At 48.9% G+C, this 16,764-nt stretch overlaps 1 protein-coding gene across 3 annotated transcripts; it reads right to left on the reverse strand.

Annotated features, from left to right (window-relative positions):
- Nucleotides 1-2,192: 2,192 nt before the first annotated feature.
- Nucleotides 2,193-16,708, reverse strand: b4gat1 (beta-1,4-glucuronyltransferase 1). Of its 3 annotated transcripts, XM_061763629.1 has the most exons (3): nucleotides 14,966-16,708; nucleotides 12,215-12,291; nucleotides 2,193-2,343 (listed from the first exon to the last, which is right to left on the reverse strand). In XM_061763629.1, exons 1-3 carry the CDS (start codon nucleotides 16,037-16,039, stop codon nucleotides 2,325-2,327), a joined length of 1,170 nt encoding a protein of 389 aa, XP_061619613.1. In that variant the 5' UTR covers nucleotides 16,040-16,708; the 3' UTR covers nucleotides 2,193-2,324. The 3 variants fall into 3 exon arrangements, 2 of the variants coding, with proteins under 2 accessions (XP_061619613.1, XP_061619612.1); XM_061763628.1 differs by lacking the exons at nucleotides 2,193-2,343; nucleotides 12,215-12,291 and adding an exon at nucleotides 6,437-9,003; XR_009786757.1 differs by lacking the exons at nucleotides 2,193-2,343; nucleotides 12,215-12,291 and adding an exon at nucleotides 8,864-9,003 and having other exon boundaries at nucleotides 14,670-16,708.
- Between the last annotated feature and the right edge of the window lie 56 nt (nucleotides 16,709-16,764).

The following is a 16,764-nucleotide window of genomic DNA, read 5'->3' on the forward strand; positions in this document are numbered from 1 at the left end:
CCATTCTCTTATCCTATTCAGGGTCATGGGGCGCTGGAGCCTAATCCCAGCTGACTTCGGGCGAAAGGCAGACTTCACCCTGAACTGACCTTACAAACCGTTTCACCCATGCAGCAATTCTTAACAAAGTCTCAAGTTTGCGATACCTTTCTAAATTCGACAGAGGCACAGTTTGTTCAGTGCTAGCGAGTTGTACGACAGTCTGATACTTTGATTTCAGTTCAGTGTTATCCTCATTCAGCACAGAGTCATTATCAGTGTTAAGTCCCGGGCTCTGTGCATGCTAACCTCGTGCGGGTACGTCGGCAGGGTTGACTTTGCCAGCACGGTGGGACCACAACTCCGGGTTTGTATGTATCCCTTGTATTTCAGTCATGCCGTTGGCCAAGAATGGCTTCCGCTGCTGGACTGAGCTGCGAAAGAGTGATCTTCGAGACCGTCCACATGTGCAGCTGGTTCTTCTCCATGTTCAGTGAACTCCACTCCAGTCTCTTTCTAAATGCCTCTCAGGTCCGGCGAGTTGAAGACCCATTTGCAAAGGTTCATGCCTGCCTGAGAGCAAATATCTTTTGGTGCGGTTATCACCTGTAAAGCTTCTTGTACAGTCGGTGATCTTGAAATAGTCATCTACATATCGAGAGTCACCGAGTGTCTGCATTGTTTGGTTGTTCTGTTTCCAACTATTTGAGATGTTTTCTGATGGTGGCAGCAAGCAGGAATGGGCTGGGAGACACTCAGAAAACAACTCTGTTCATTCTCAGGACACGCACCTCATTATTGCAGTCCATAGTTGGAGGTCCGTGCATCCGCAGGAACCTAACAGCGTCTTTGTCCCATTCGGCAAGAGAAATCTGAAGAAAAGCTATGGTTCTATCAGCGGTGAAGGCCATTTCATGGCACCTGAACTTAAGAAGCACATCTAGCAGTTTTGGGTTTAGGTTAGGCCCAGTGTGTAAACAGTCATTGAGGGATGGGCTGCCTTCTTCGTGTGAAGACGCATCAAATACGTCTGTCAGTTTACGCCGCCTTGGCCTCACTTGCAACAGCGTGACGTGGCGTGTAGTATTTGACAGTCTCTTGGTTCCCTGACAATATCTCATGCTCTGACACCTCCTCACAGATCCCTTGCTGGTAGTCAGTCCTGTGTTACATTGTCGTACCTAGCATACAAGGTTGCATCAGTTGAAATGCCTCTTTGCTACGCTGAAGTTGTATGGAAGTTGGTCTTTGTCAGATCGCCATGGTTAGTCGACTTGGTCGCGTCCATTTTCAACTGTTGTAGTCTGTTCAAAGGTCTCTGGCCTGTTTGTTTACAATACCCAACGACCCAATTTTCCAGAATGCATGCAACTGTGTCGAGAGCTGCGTGTCTTCAGTCTAGGTAATTTGTGCACGCAAGTAGAGTCTGTAACACTGGAGGCCGTCACTGGTCCCTATAAAGCCTACCCAAAAATACTTTCAACAGCCACTAGAGAATTTGTGACCTTTTGGACTTTTCCAGAAGTCGTCTGCTCCTATTAACACTTGCAACTCTTGGTCAGTGGCACCCTCTCGTGGAAAGTCTGCAAGTCGCAGCTCTCTTGATCTCTGCTTGAATGGGCTCACTTGGGACTTTTATCACAGCAGGACACAACTGAGGAGTCTCAAGTCTCTGTTCAGTGTTCCATATATTCTCTCGCTCAGTGCTCATAACATTGTGGCGGTGGAACCAAAAACATGGAGGTTTAGCGTCTCTTGCCGTGGCCGACTGCTTAGCACATCCACCTCACAGTTCTGAGGACCTCCAATCCGGCCTGTGAAGCACCCCGAGATGTACAAAAAAGTCAAAATGAACAAGTGAGTTACGATTTTTTTTGAACTTGCATTCTTTTTCAAATTTCTTGGGTCAGACTTCTGCGAACTTGTCCTAGGGCTTTGACCAGAATCTCTTCAAACTTGGTCAATACCATCTCAAGACGTGGGACATTAAGAATTGTTGAAATACTATATGCAGAGGCGGGCCATCAAATTTTGCATGTCAAATTTTCTTCGCCACAAAACTGTACATTCTCCCAACAAATCCCAAACTTCACATTTCATAACAGTCACACCCTGAACACATCTGTATGGCAATATTTTCTTATTCATAAAGCACCACCTAGTGGCGAAAAAAAATGTCTCCCTTTACCATCACGTGTGGGGAGTAGCTGGACCCAAGAGCAGGCGGAGTCAGATGTAAAATGATGAAGAGTTTATTGAGGAAAGGTCATGGTCCTGGATGTGCTGGCAGGCGGCGGCGTGGACAGAACAGGCGGCTGTCTTGGTGGTGGCAGGAATGACGTGGCTCAGAAACACAGGGCAGCACTGGGAACGAGGAGACACAAGCGTTAACAACAGTAGAGCTTACTTGACATAAGTGGGCCGTGGTACCGCTAGGAGAGGCTGCGATACTTCGGCGAGGATTTCCGGGAACAGGCAGGCTTGTATCCACCGGTGGTGAGGAGGCTGATTGAAGACAGGTGCTGAAAACAGAGAGGGGAAGAGGGGACAGCGCCCTCCCGGCTCCAATAATGGAAGTGCAGGGCAGTATATGACATTTACCTTCTAATATACTGCGACGAGCACCTTAAGCAGATCTGTTCGCCAAGAAACCAACACTGTTATGAGGGTCGAATTGTGCCTGAAAACTCATGAAACTGAGTACACACATCCAACCTGGCAAGCTTTTATTTTATTTTATTTTTTTTAATGCTTTAGTAGCGCCCCCTACAAATTTTCAAAAAAGCAGCCCTGGCTGTATGTTTCACCTCGGGCTACCAGAATTGGGACGCATATGTAACGGCTCAAAGCCTACAAACAAGTCTCTTGGAGCCACACCCTAAAACCAACAAAAAAGTTTTGGGTGTTTTAATGATCAACCCAAACCCAAAAGGAAAAGAAGAGTGATGTGTGTCCTCCCCAATCTGACACAATCCCGATTTTGAGATAAGCAGAGTACCCCTTTTACTGCAGCACACGGAATTGAGCGCCTACATCACTTCTTCAAAAATAACGTATTCATGTCACGGGAAAGCAGACATAAAAAGCAAATGGGTAACTTGAAGAAAAGTTGGTCAACCTTCCATTAAAATGCTGAATTCGGTTTGCCTGGGAAAGAAAGTCGTACTATTAGCTGTATCGGAACTCAGGTGAAGAATAACGATGAAGTGGAAGGGAAGTTATTTAAATTACAGTGGGTACGGAAAGTATTCAGACCCCCTTCAAATGCTCAGTCTTTTTTTATATTGCAGCCATTTGCTAAAATAATTGAAGTTCATTTTTTTCCTCATGAATGTACACACAGCACCCGATATTTTTTATGAAAAAAGAATAACTGAAATATCACACAGCCATAAGTACTCCGACCCTTTGCTCAGTATTTAGCCGTAGCACCCTTTTGGGCTAATACAGCCATGAGTCTTTTTGGGAATGATGCACCAAGTTTTCACACTTGGATTTAGGGATCCTCTGCCATTCCTCCTTGCAGATCCTGATCCAGTTCTGTCAGGTTGGATGGCGAATGTCGGTGGGCAGCCATTCTCAGGTCTCTCCAGAGATGCTCAATGGGGTTTAAGTCAGGGCTCTTGCTGGGCCATTCAAGAGCAGTCACGGAGTTGTTCTGAAGCCACTTCTTTATTTTAGCTGTGCGCTTGGGGTCATTGTCTGAGATCCTGAGTACTCTGGAGAAGGTTTTCGTCCAGGATATCCCTGTACTTGGCCGTATTCATCTTTGCAACCGGTCGTCTTGTCCCTGCGGCTGAAAAACACCCCCACAGCATGATGCTGCCACCACCATGCTTCACTCTTGGGACTGTATTGGACAGGTGATGAGCAGTGCCTGCTTTTCTCCACACATACCAAACAAAAAGTTCAATCTTGGTTTTCATCAGATCAGAGAATCTTATTTCTCGCCATCTTGGAGTACTTTTTTAGCAAACTCCATGCGGGCTTTCACGTGTCTTGCACTGAAGAGCGGCTTCCGTCGGGCCAATCTGCCATAAAGCCCCGACTGGTGGACTTTCTAGAACTTTCTCCCATCTCCTGACTGCATCTCTGGAGCTCAGCCACAGTGATCTTTGGGTTCTTCTTGACCTCTCTCACCAAGGCTCTTCTCCCCCGATCGCTCAGTTTGCCCGGACGGCCAGTTCTAGGAAGGGTTCAGGTCGTCCCAAACTTCTTCCATTTCAGGATTATGGAGGCCACTGTGCTCTTAGGAACCTTAAGCGCAGCAGAATTTCTTTTTGTAACCTTGGCCAGATCTGTGCCTTGCCGCAATTCTGTCTCTGAGCTCTTCAGGCAGTTCCTTTGACCTCGTGAGCTGTAAGGTCTTACATAGACAAGGGTGTGGCTTTCCTAATCAAGTCCGATCAGTATAATCAAACGCAGCTGGACTCCAATGAAGGTGTAGAACCATCTCAAGGATGCTCAGAAGAGGTGGACAGCACCCGAGTTCAATATATGAGTGTCACAGCAAAGCATCTGAATACTGGCTGTGTGATATTTCAATTTTTCTTTTTTAATAAATCTGCAAAGATTTCAACAATTCTGTTTTTTTTCTGTCAATATGGGGTGCTGTGTGTACATTAATGAGGGGGGAAAAAAAATAAATTATTTTAGCAAATGGCTGCAATATAACAAAGAGTGAACATTTTAAGGGGGTCTGAATACTTTCCGTACCCACTGCATATTGGGACAGACAAACGGAGCTTAAAACTTGGGATTCACCTGGTCCGCCACCTTGCCGGACGCCGGCATGTCTATAATCACATACGGTATATCGCTTAATTGTCTTCAAAATAAGACTTCAGATTCATTCGAAAAACATCGCATTTGTTAGAGATCCTGATGAGATGAGATCCTGCCCCAAGTGGAGGAGTTCAAGTATCTTGGGGTCTTGTTCACGAGCACATCTGCAGTTGCAATGTCTTTACCAGCCACATGTGAGACAGTATAAGAGAACCTCATTAGTCTTACTCGAAGACGTAAGCCTCCAAACTCTTGGAACGCAGCAGTGGAACTAGAGGCTTGTGGTCTGTCTCAATATGGAATCTTTTTCCAAGAAGGAACTCACAGGCCCGTGTTGAGGCAAACGCCTCCTTCTCAATCTGAGCATATCTTTGTTCAGTGCTGCTGAGGGCTCGCCAAGCATATGCCACCGGTCTCCAACCTGCATCTGCTTGCTGCTGGAGAAGTACAGCACCCATCCCGAATAGGGATTTATCTGCAGAGAAGTGTTTTAGCTGCTGCTGTGGCGCCCAAACCCACATGTTGGACTTTCTAAGTAGATCTCTGAGGGGAAGCGTTTTCTCTGCCAGGAACTTTCCAAGGTGGTTTGTCATCCCGAGAAAGCATCTCTCACCAACGTTGCTCGGCTCCTTCATAGCTCTGATGGCGCTCATCTTATCAGGGTCCACGCTGACCCCTGATGAGTCCATAACTTGTCCCAGGAACTTCGTCCTGTTTTGAGAGAATTCACACTTGTCATTCGTCGTGACGCCTGCCTCCTGTAGACGTGATACCGTCCTCCGCAGTCTCTCGTCATGCTCACTCTGCGTGCTTCCCCAGATAAGCACATCGTTCATCTGACACAGAACCCCTTCCAGGCGCTCCAGATGAGATTCCGAAGCACAGACGGTTATAACAGTACCACCCGAACGGAGTGATGAACATCGTCAGCAAAGAAGACTCCTTGGACAGCGGACTCTGCCAAAATCCAGCATTGGCGTCTAACGTTGAAAACACTTTGGCTCCAGCCAGCTGTCCTAAGGTGTGTTAGACTCTCATCACTGATTTATTCAGTTCTGTGAAGTCAGTTCTTTTCCTCTTTGGCCGGAGGACACGACTTCCACAATTTCCAAAACCAATTTGAAATGCGCACTCGTCGGACCACAGAACACTTTCCCACTTTGCATCGGTGCATCTTAGATGAGCTCGGGCCCAGAGAAGCCGGCGGCGTTTCCGGGTGTTGTTGAGAAATGGCTTTTGCTTTGCACAGTAGAGTTCCAAGTTGCACTTACGGATGTAGCGCCGAACTGTATTTGCTGACATTGGCTTTCGGAAGTGTTCCTGAGCCCACGCGGTGAGATCCTTTACACATTGATGTCGGTTTTTGATGCAGTGCCGCCTGAGGGGTCGAAGGTCACGGGCATTCAATGTTGCCTCCATGCAGTGATTTCTCCAGATTCTTTGAACCTTTTGATGCTATTATGGACCGTAGCATGTTTGAGCCGATCAGGAGGTCGGAACGTCACAGCGCCGGAAGGAGCCGAAGACCGGAAGGCGCTGGACGCAAAGAGCAGAAGGCGCATTTCCGCATCATATCGATTTAACTGCTGTATATCTGCTATAGAATCAGTTCGAAGTGGCAGATGTGGTTTGTAAAGGGGATTCTCGAGTTCAAGAAAAGTGTCCTCTGACCTTTAACCTTTTGCAATTTTATTTGTTATTTTCAAGACAGAAACGTAAAAAGGGCGCCAGTGGGCGTCACAAATTCTTTGAGGATTTTATTGAAATTATTTTCCCGAGGAGGAGGGCGCCGGCAGCAGATGGCAGCCGAACAACCATTCGCGCTCACAGTCACACCTACGGGCAATTTAGAGTCTTCCATTAACCTAGCATGCATGTTTTTGGGATGACGCCGTCTATCCACCGGGTTCAGATGCTCCGATTTTCATTTTTACTTCTGGCTACTTTCAGTTCCAGGGATTACTTGGTCACACAAGCGGAATCATACTTGGTTCTCATGGCGTCCATTTCGGCGCCAAACACAAATTTACCTTTCAAACAAAAAGGTACCCGGAAACAGAAGCCCCCCAGAACTTTAGATGGAAATGGAACGAGCACCCAGAAACAAAAGTTCCTGGAACTTTAGGTAGACATGCAATGGACACTTTTGGTTCCAGGGACTTGAACGGTCACTTAAGTGGAACAAAATCCCGGAACCAAAAAGGTACCCATTGTCTGGAGCTGTGTTTCCACCTACGGTTCTGGGACGATTTTGTGAAGGGGTACTTGAAATAACCTCGATTCATATCAACTTTTCACGTGGTGGTTGTCATGGCAAATTTACAATTTACAACACAACATTCAAATAAATACAAATCAATGAAATCTCTGCGAATATGGTGATTTCCAAACTGTATGCCACGTCACAATAAATATATATACACGCACACACACAACAGTGGCGCTCCGATCGATGGGCTCCCGATCACAATCGCGATCGGCCGATTTCACACTGCGCAGGTGCAATGCAAACGCAAACAAACGTGTTGGATTTTCGAGCAAACGCCAGAAATGAATTGAAAGATTTCCGGCTCATCCGTATGAACGCTATCGGCGATTATCGGCGGGTCTCACTCATCGATGATCGGTATCACAATCGGCAGCATCAAATCGCGATCGGAGCACCCCTAATGCAGACCCTTTCCAAAAAAAAGCTCATTTCCCAACCTCCATTGCAAAAGTTCAACTTCCGTAGATTGGAGATTCAGGGCCCGCAATTGAAACAATTCCAAGTATTTTGTTTATTTTCACACCATTTGGGCTTCCAGCTCAAAAAAGCCATGAAATCAGGAAATGCAAAAATTGTGAACACTGTGAAGAAAATGGATGAAACCAGGGGTCTCAAACACACGGCCCGTGGGCCAGAACCGGCCCGTCCAGGGGGTCCGATCCGGCCGGTGGGGATGGAAGACATTATTTCTATTTTCTCAATAAAAGTAACTTTTGTTGCTAACTTTGTCCACTGGAGGGTGTACTGACAACACTTAAATGACATTGATGCACTTGTTTCAGTTGCACACGGATATAAAATGGTGTGCCATGTTCACACTGTGAAAATAAATTTCAAGTCTAGCGGAAGGACAAAATGTGGCAGGAGAAGACGCACCAGCAAAAGAGATGACCGTGGGCTTCAGCGGACTTTCAAACAGAGAAGATTCATGAATCTAGCAGAGGTCCAGAAGGAGTGCAACGAGGCGGGAGTCACAGCTTCCAAAAACCACCACATTCAGACCCATCTGGGAGATGGGCTACAACTGTCTGGTTCTTCTGAGCCCGAGCCAAACTTAGGAATCGTCTCAACTGGGCCAAGGAGTAGAAGGACTGGACTGTTGGCCAGTGGTCCAAGGTCCTCTTTTTCAATGAAAGTAAAGTGTGCCTTTCATTCGGGAATCAAGGTTCAATGGGTTGGGGGAAGATGGGTGAAGAACAGAACCCACGGTCCTTGAGGTGCAGTGTGAAATATCCACAGTCAGTCATGATTTGGGCTGCAATGTCCAGTGCAGGTGTTGGTCAACTCTGCTTTCTTAAATCCAAGGTCTCCGCAACAGTCTACCAGAACGTTTTAGAGGACTTCATGGTTCCTTCTGCTGAGGATCTGTATGGAGATGCAGACCAGACCCCTTCTGCACCGTATTCAAATTTTTGGAATTCCTGATTTCGTGAGTTTTATGAGCTGGAAACTGCAATTATGTAAACATAAACAAATAAATACCTGAAGCGGTTCAAATTGTGGGCCCTGAATCTATAATCTACGGAAGTTGAACTTTTGGAATGGAATTATGGAAATGAATATACCTTGCCTTGATATCCAAATTGTTTTGGAAAGAGTCCGTATGACACACTAAAAATGTCCCAGCACATACAAGGTCAACCATCAGTTCTCAGGAGCAACCTGAGACCACCTACTCTTCTTGAGATGAAGAGGAAGGAAATGTGCTGGAAGCCCAAGAGGATGCCCCCCCCCCCCTGCCCCCCGCCCCCATTGTTTTTTGTTTGTTTGTTTGTTTTTTAGCATCGCCTGCTTGAAGTCGGATATTTGGTCTTCAGAGCCTCTTTAAAGCTGCGGAACAGGAGCCTGTTGCGTTGGTTCTCCTCGTCCTTTCTGGTGTGGAATTGGCCCTGGATCTTGAAGCCACGGTGGACGAGGAAGGCCGAGTTCAGCACGGAGAACTGGTACCCGGCCACGTGGAGCTCGCAGGCCTGGTCGAGAAAGGAGTCAAGTGACCAATGAATGTCTGGCCGCATGAGACGTCACAACGTACGGTGGAGTAAATGATGATTAGATCCACTGCTGAATTTGGAAGCTTGCCGGCTGTTTCCTGTTTATGATAGACATGAGCATGACCACAATATATGATTGACATTTTAAAACGATTGCGTAATTGTACCACCACCGTACTCAAGTATGGCTTATGATTATTCACGCTATTATTTACGAGCAAAACAAACCCCTCATTGACACTACTCAAATGCTCTCACATACACACAAAGTACTGGGGAATTTGGAGAATGTGATTGACGTGCTCGCGTGAACGCATTTGAGTCGTGTAGATGCAGCCCTATGGGGGGCACAAGCCAGTACAAACTGTAGGCCGGTCCCAAGCTCGGATAAATGTAGAGGGTTGCGTCAGGAAGGGCACCGGCTTCAAACTTTGCCAAACAAATATGAGCGTTCATCCAAAGAATTCCATACCGGATCGGTGCTGGCCCGGGTTAACAACGTCCGCCAAAGGCGCCGTCAACCTGCGGGGCGCCGTTGGAAATTCAGCTACTGTGGGTCGAAGTCAAAGAAGAAGAAGAAGAGGTGGAAAGCGGGTTCTTCGGCAGAAAGAGAAGAGGAAAGCACAGAGCCTAGAACTGAATGTGGGGACTTTGAATGTTGGGACTATGACAGGAAAATCTCGGGAGTTGGTTGACATGATGATGAGGAGAAAGGTTGATATATTGTGTGTCCAGGAGAGCAGGTGCAAAGGCAGTCAGGCGAGAAGTTTAGGGGCAGGGTTTAAATTATTTGACCATGGTGGAGATGGGAAGAGAAATGGAGTCGGGGTTATTTTAAGAGAAGAGTTGGCCAAGAATGTCTTGGAGGTGAAAAGAGGATCAGATCGAGTGATGAGGTTGAAACTTGAAATTGAGGGTGTTATGTGTCATGTGATGAGTGGCTGTGGCCCACAGGTAGGATGTGACCTAGAGGTGAAAGAGAAATTCTGGAAGGAGCGAGACGAAGTAGTTCTGAGCGTCCCAGACAGAGAGAGTCGTGATTGGTGCAGATTGTAATGGAAATGTTGGTGAAGGTAATAAGGGTGATGAAGAAGTGATGGGTAAGTACGGCATCCAGGAAAGGAACTTGGAGGGACAGATGCTGGTAGACTTTGCAACAAGGATGCAAATGGCTGGAGTGAGCACTTTTTTTCCAGAAGAGGCAGGAACATAGGGTGACCTACAAGAGCGGAGGTCGAAGCACGCAGGTGGATTACATCTTGTGCAGACGATGTCATCTGAAGGAGGTTACTGACTGTAAGGTCGTGGTAGGGGAGAGTGTGGCTAGACCGCATAGGATGGTGGTGTGTAAGATGACTCTGGTGGTGGGGAGGAAGATTAGGAAGACAAAGGCAGAGCAGAGAACCAGGTGGTGGAAGCTGAGACAGGACGAGTGTTGTCCAGTTTTTCGGGTAGAGGTGAGACAGGCTCTCGGTGGACGGGAGGAGCTTCCAGAAGACTGGACCGCTGCAGCCAAGGTGATCAGAGAGGCAGGCAGGAGAGTACTTGGTGTATCTTCTGGCAGGAAAGGAGAGAAGGAGACTTGGTGGTGGAACCACACAGTACAAGAAAAAGGTTAGCTAAGAAGAAGTGGGACACTGACAGGACCCAGGAGAAGCGAAAGGAATACATTGAGATGCGACACAGGGCAAAGGTAGAGGTGGCAAAGGCAAAACAAGAGGCAGATGATGACATGTATGGCAGGTTGGACACTAAAGAAGGAGAAAAGGCTCTCTACAGGTTGGCCAGACAGAGGGATAGAGATGGGAAGGAAGTGCAGCAGGTTAGGGGGATTAAGGATAGAGATCTAGCCACTAGTGTGCTAGCTAGATGGAAAGAATACTTCGAGGAGTTGATGAATGAGGAAAATGAGAGAGAAGGGAGAGTAGAAGAGGCAAGTGTGGTGGACCAGGAAGTGGCAATGATTAGTAAGGGGGAAGTTAGAAAGGCATTAAAGAGAATGAAAAATGGAAAGGCAGTTGGTCCTGATGACATTCCTGTGGAGGTATGGAAGCATCTAGGAGAGGTGGCTGTGGAGTTTTTGACCAGCTTGTTCAAAAGAATTCTAGTGTGAGAGAAGATGCCTGAGGAATGGAGGAAAAGTGTACTAGTGCCCATTTTTAAGAACAAAGGTGATGTGCAGAGCTGTGGCAACTATAGAGGAATAAAGTTGATGAGCCACACAATGAAGTTATGGGAAAGAGTAGTGGAGGCTAGACTCAGGACAGAAGTGAGTATTTGCGAGCAACAGTATGGTTTCATGCCTAGAAAGAGTACCACAGATGCATTATTTGCCTTGAGGATGTTGATGGAAAAGTACAGAGAAGGTCAGAAGGAGCTACATTGTGTCTTTGTAGATCTAGAGAAAGCCTATGACAGAGTACCCAGAGAGGAACTGTGGTACTGCATGAGGAAGTCTGGCGTGGCAGAGAAGTATGTTAGAATAATACAGGACATATACGAGGGCAGCAGAACAGCGGTGAGGTGTGCTGTAGGTGTGATAGGTGGAGGTGGGACTGCATCAGGGATCAGCCCTGAGCCCCTTCCTGTTTGCAGTGGTGATGGATAGGCTGACAGATGAGGTTGGACTGGAATCCCCGTGGACCATGATGTTTGCAGATGACATTGTGATCTGCAGTGAAAGCAGGGAGCAGCTGGAGGAACTGTTAGAAAGATGGAGGCATGCACTGGAAAGAAGAGGAATGAAGATTAGCCGAAGTAAAACAGAATATATGTGCATGAATGAGAGGGGTGGTGGGGGAAGAATGAGGCTACAGGGAGAAGAGATAGCAAGGGTGGAGGACTTTAAATACTTTATAAGACAGTGGTGAGGCCAGCCATGATGTACGGATTTGAGACAGTGGCACTGAAGAGAAAACAGGAAGCAGAGCTGGAGGTGGCGGAAATAAAGATGTTGAGGTTCGCTCTCGGAGTGACCAGGTTGGATAAAATTAGAAATGAGCTCATCAGAGGGACAGCCAAGGTTCGATGTTTTGGAGACAAAGTTAGAGAGAGCAGACTTCAATGGTTTGGACACGTCCAGAGGAGAGAGCGTGAGTATATTGGTAGAAGGATGATGGGGATGGAGCTGCCAGGCAAGAGAGCGAGAGGAAGAGCAAAGAGAAGGTTGATGGAGGTCGGGAGGGAAGACCTGAGGCCAGTTGGTGTTCGAGAGGAGGATGCAGATGGGAGGCTCTCATGGAAAAGGATGACGCGCTGTGGCGACCCCTAATGGGACAAGCCCAAAGGAAAGAAAGAAGAAATGAGAGCATTTGAGTCATGTGAATGAGAGCATTTGAGTAGTGTTAATGAGAGCAAGACTCGTGCGTATGAGAGTGTTTGAGTAGTTTGTGTGTGTGTGAAAGCATTTGAATAGTAAGCGTGAGAGCGAATCCTGAATGATGTCCCTAACGGCCCCTCACACATCATGCCTGGATCAGACTACAAGACAAATTTGGTCTTTCACGATTGCAGACTACTGCAAAGTTTCTCCCGGTCGTAAGGTCGTGAACATTGTCCAAAAAAAAAAAAAAGTGTTCTCCATAAACGTAAGTAACCAAATATCGCAATATGCATCCATTTTTTTTATTTCACGATAGCAATAATTTGATGACATCCTTTTAAAGAAAAAAAACGTGTAAACCTCTACTAGATTCCCAGGACCTTTATTAATAGACGCAGCGGTTCAGAACAACAGCTCGTTTATTTTTTGAAGCGCTTCATACATCTTTTACAAAACATCCATCCATTTTCTACCGCTTATCCGCGGTCAGGTCGCGGGGGGCAGTAGCTTTAGCAGGGACGCCCCGACTTCCCTCTCCCCAGCCACTTCCTCCATCTCTTCCGGGGGGGATCCCGAGGCGTTCCCAGGCCAGCAAAAAGATGTAGTCTCTCCCGGGTCGTCCCCGGGGTCTCCTCCCGGTGGGACGTGCTCGGAACACCTCACCGGGGAGGCGTCCGGGAGGCATCTGAATCAGATGCCCCAGCCACCTCATCTGGCTCCTCTCGATGTGAAGGAGCAGCGGCTCTCCTCTGAGATCCTCCCGGATGACCGAGCTTCTCACCCTCTCTCTAAGGGAGACCCCGGACACCCTGCGGAGGAAACTCATTTCGGCCGCTCGTATCCGGGATCTCGTTCTTTCGGTCACGACCCGCAGCTCGTGACCATAGGTGAGGGTGGGAACGTAGATCGACGGGTAAATCGAGAGCTTCGCCTTTCGGCTTAGCTCCTTCTTTACCACAACGGATCGATACAAAGTCCGCATCACTGCAGACGCCGCACCGATTCGTCTGTCGATCTCCCGTTCCGTTCTTCCGTCACTTGTGAACAAGACCCCGAGATACTTGAACTCCTCCACTCGGGGCAGGATCTCATCCCCGACCCGGAGAGCGCACGCCGCCCTTTTCCGACTGAGGACCACGGTCTCAGATTTGGAGGTGGCGATTCTCATCCCAGCCGCTTCACACTCGACTGCGAACTGCTCCAGTGAGAGTTGGAGATGACGGCTTGATGAAGCCAACAGAACCACATCGTGTGCAAAAAGCAGAGATGTAATTCTGAGGCCACCAAACCGGACCCCCTCTACGCCTCGGCTGCGTCTAGAAATTCGGTGACAAAGGGCAGCCTTGGCGGAGTCCAACCCTCACCGGGAACGAGTCCGACTTACTGCCGGATATGCGGACCAAACTCTGACTCCGGTCGTACCACCACCCATCCATCCATCCATCCATCCATTTTCAACACCGCTTATCCTGGTTAGGGTGAGGGCACTCGCATTCACACCGTCACTGAGCGGGAACTGAACCCACGCTGCCTGCACCAAAGTCAGCTGAGTGTACCACTACACCATCAGTGACTGGGGACCACCACCCCAGTCTGCCAATCCAGAGGCACTGTCCCCGAACTGTTTTACAAAACATTTCACAAGAATATTGTACGGCGATATTTAACAAAGAAGTACTTCGGGTTATGTCCAGGTTGTCCACAGGAGAATATGCCAATTCAGGTTTGCGCAAACGTGTTTTTAGCAATTGTTTAAAAAAATTGAATAAATAAACAAATGTCCCAAAAATTAAGATGACAATCAATCGTCGACCCGACGCGGATAAGCGGTAGAAAACGGATGGATGGATGGATGGATGGTACACGCGGTTTGCTAAATGACTCAGCGAGGGTTTTCGGAGCGTGTGTTGCAGATCTTCTCCTCTTTTCTTTAGCGGAAGTCCTGTATGGATACTATTTCTCTTGTGAGGGTATTGGATTTACCAGCTTTATTAAAAAAATAATAATACTAAAATAAAAAATAATAACAAATTAAAAACCTTTACACATAACTCGGTGGTTATTATAAAGAGTGAAATGTATATTAAAAAAAAATAATAATCGAGCTTTTCGCTCACGGGCACACGTAATTTTTAAAATGATATGTGACGTCATGACCGCGGAATCGTTTTTGGGTTTGTTTTTAATTCCGGGTGACAAGTTTAGCAGCTGATATTAGTAATACGGTAATTAGTAAAGGCGGGGACGGGACAGTGAAATCCAGCAGTGGCAGTTGGCTATGCTAGCGAGCGAGCTAGCTAGCTAGCTCCTCCATTAGCCTCACCAGCAGTCGGGGGCTGGGGGGGGGGTGACTTTTTGTCTAAATATTATGAAAAGTGAATCAATCATCCAGCCCATCGTGTCGGTGTCGCGTTCGGGAAGCCAGCACGACGTCGGCCGCTAGGCTCCCCCGCCTCCCACTGAGGTCTCCCTTTATCGCCCGCCCGCCCGCCAGCTTCTAAGCTAGCCACCTCGCCGCCGTGCCCGCGCATTAATCCAACTGCCAGGACCTCCGCTCGCAGGCGAGCCGAATGAAAGGAACTACTTCCCCCAGCGTGCGCGCACCGCGGCGCTACCAACCTGGCTGATGCGGTTGAAGCCGTACTGCTTGAAGCTTTCGTCGTAGAGGGGCACCGAGCGCGGGCCGATGTAGAAGGGCTCCCAGGGATCCGCCCAGGTGAGCGTGTAGGCCACCTCCAGGCCGCCGGAGGGGTCGCGGACGCGGCTGTTGAGCCACTGGGAGTAATTGGTGCGGGCTTGGCAGCGAGGGCACAGCTCCTCGTAGAAAGGTCGCACCTCGCCCACCTGGTAGAGCTGCAGCAGCTCGGCCTTGGTGGCGGGCATCTTCCTGGTGTGGCGGATCTCGAAGGCGGGCAAGACGAACACGCGGTCCGCCGCGGGCCGGCGCCTCGCCACCATTGCCAGGAAGTGCCGGTGCAGGTCCGCGGCGGGCACCGTGTCGATGTCGACGACCAGGATGTACGGGGCCTCGGCGCCCCCTCTCGCCACGTTGCGCAGGAGGTTATTCGGGTACGACACGTTTGCGCCGATGGCGTAGTTCTTATATTTGCTCCCGTGGGCTTCCAGCCGGGAGAAGACGGCGGCGCAGTCGTCCAGGCCGGCGAAGTGCCGGTGATCCCGTTCGGGGAAGCTGGCCGCCTCCCCCGAGAGGCACACGAGGTGGAAGTCCACCAGGGCCCGCATGCGCGGGCACAGGACGCCCAGCGCGTAGAGCAGCGCGGTGGCGAACTCGACGTCCTGGCCGTGCGCGAAGATGGCCACCGACAGCGGGTTGCGCCATCGCTCCAGGAGACCTTCCAGGTGGTGCAGGTTGTTCATGCTCGTGTGGGTGGCCAACGTGAGAACGTTGGAACCCGGCTTGCCGGTCGAGTCGCTCGGAATCAGGTTCTTGTACACGCGGTACTGCCCGCTGTGGTCGAAGATGCCCCCGGTGGACAGAGAGTATCTCAGGCGCTCCTTGCGGGCGCTCTCCTCGGAGTGCGCCGTGCCTCCGAAGAGCTCCGAATAGCGGTGCCGCTGCTGCTTGCCGTGGAGCTTGGACAGGAAGGACAAGTAGAGGAGCTGCAGCAGCGCCACCAGCAGCAGAGCGCTCAGCACCACGCGGAAGGCCGAGCATTTCTTGGGGAGATGCATTCCGCGCACCGGGACGGCGGAGCCGCTTAGCGTAGCAGCCCCGCTAGCAGCTTCGAATGCTCCCTGCACCCGCACGCAGCGGCCTCACGAGGGCGATAGAGCGCGGGTCCCGTGACGTCACGCGCACATCTTTCGACATTTTCTCTATCTCGACGGCTATATGTATATATAAATGAATACAAATATTTTAAATATTGCAAATCAGCGTTTATTGCACCTGTTTTAGCTATCGCGATGTGATTTGTTATTGATGGTATGTAAATTGCTTGTTTAAATAAAGTTTTTTTTTTTTTTTTTTAACGTACGTACGTACGTTCCTTGTTTCAAAATGAGATCGTCACAAGCCCATATGTTGTTACTTACTGGTCCGGTTTTGCTGACAATTAACACTGGGAAAGTTTCTGGACTGTTCCATACAAATAAAGTAAAGTACGGGAAATTTGTTTCAAAACTATACACGGGTGCTATCCTGCCAAACATTCATTCCTTCATCTTTCGTACCACTTCTCCTCACAAGGGTGTGCCGGAGCCTATCCCGGCTGCCTTCGGGCGAGAGGCGGGGTACGCCCGGAACTGGTCGCCGGCCAATCGCAGGGCACATTGAAACAAGCAAGCATTCACCCTCACATACACACCCACGGGCAATTTAGAGTCCTTAATGAACCTACCACGCGTGTTTTGCAGACACGGGGAGAACATGCAAACTCCACACGGGCGGGGCCGGA

Source organism: Phyllopteryx taeniolatus, chromosome 23, assembly GCF_024500385.1.
Source record: "Phyllopteryx taeniolatus isolate TA_2022b chromosome 23, UOR_Ptae_1.2, whole genome shotgun sequence".
Classification (NCBI taxonomy): domain Eukaryota; kingdom Metazoa; phylum Chordata; class Actinopteri; order Syngnathiformes; family Syngnathidae; genus Phyllopteryx; species Phyllopteryx taeniolatus.

Coding starts and splice junctions, on each gene's coding strand:
- b4gat1 (XM_061763628.1), bottom strand. CDS start 16,039: ATGCATCTCCCCAAGAAATGCTCGGCCTTCCGCGTGGTGCTGAGCGCT. Junction 9,004..14,965: donor GCTTCAACCGCATCAGCCAG/GTTGGTAGCGCC, acceptor TTTCTCGACCAG/GCCTGCGAGCTCCACGTGGC.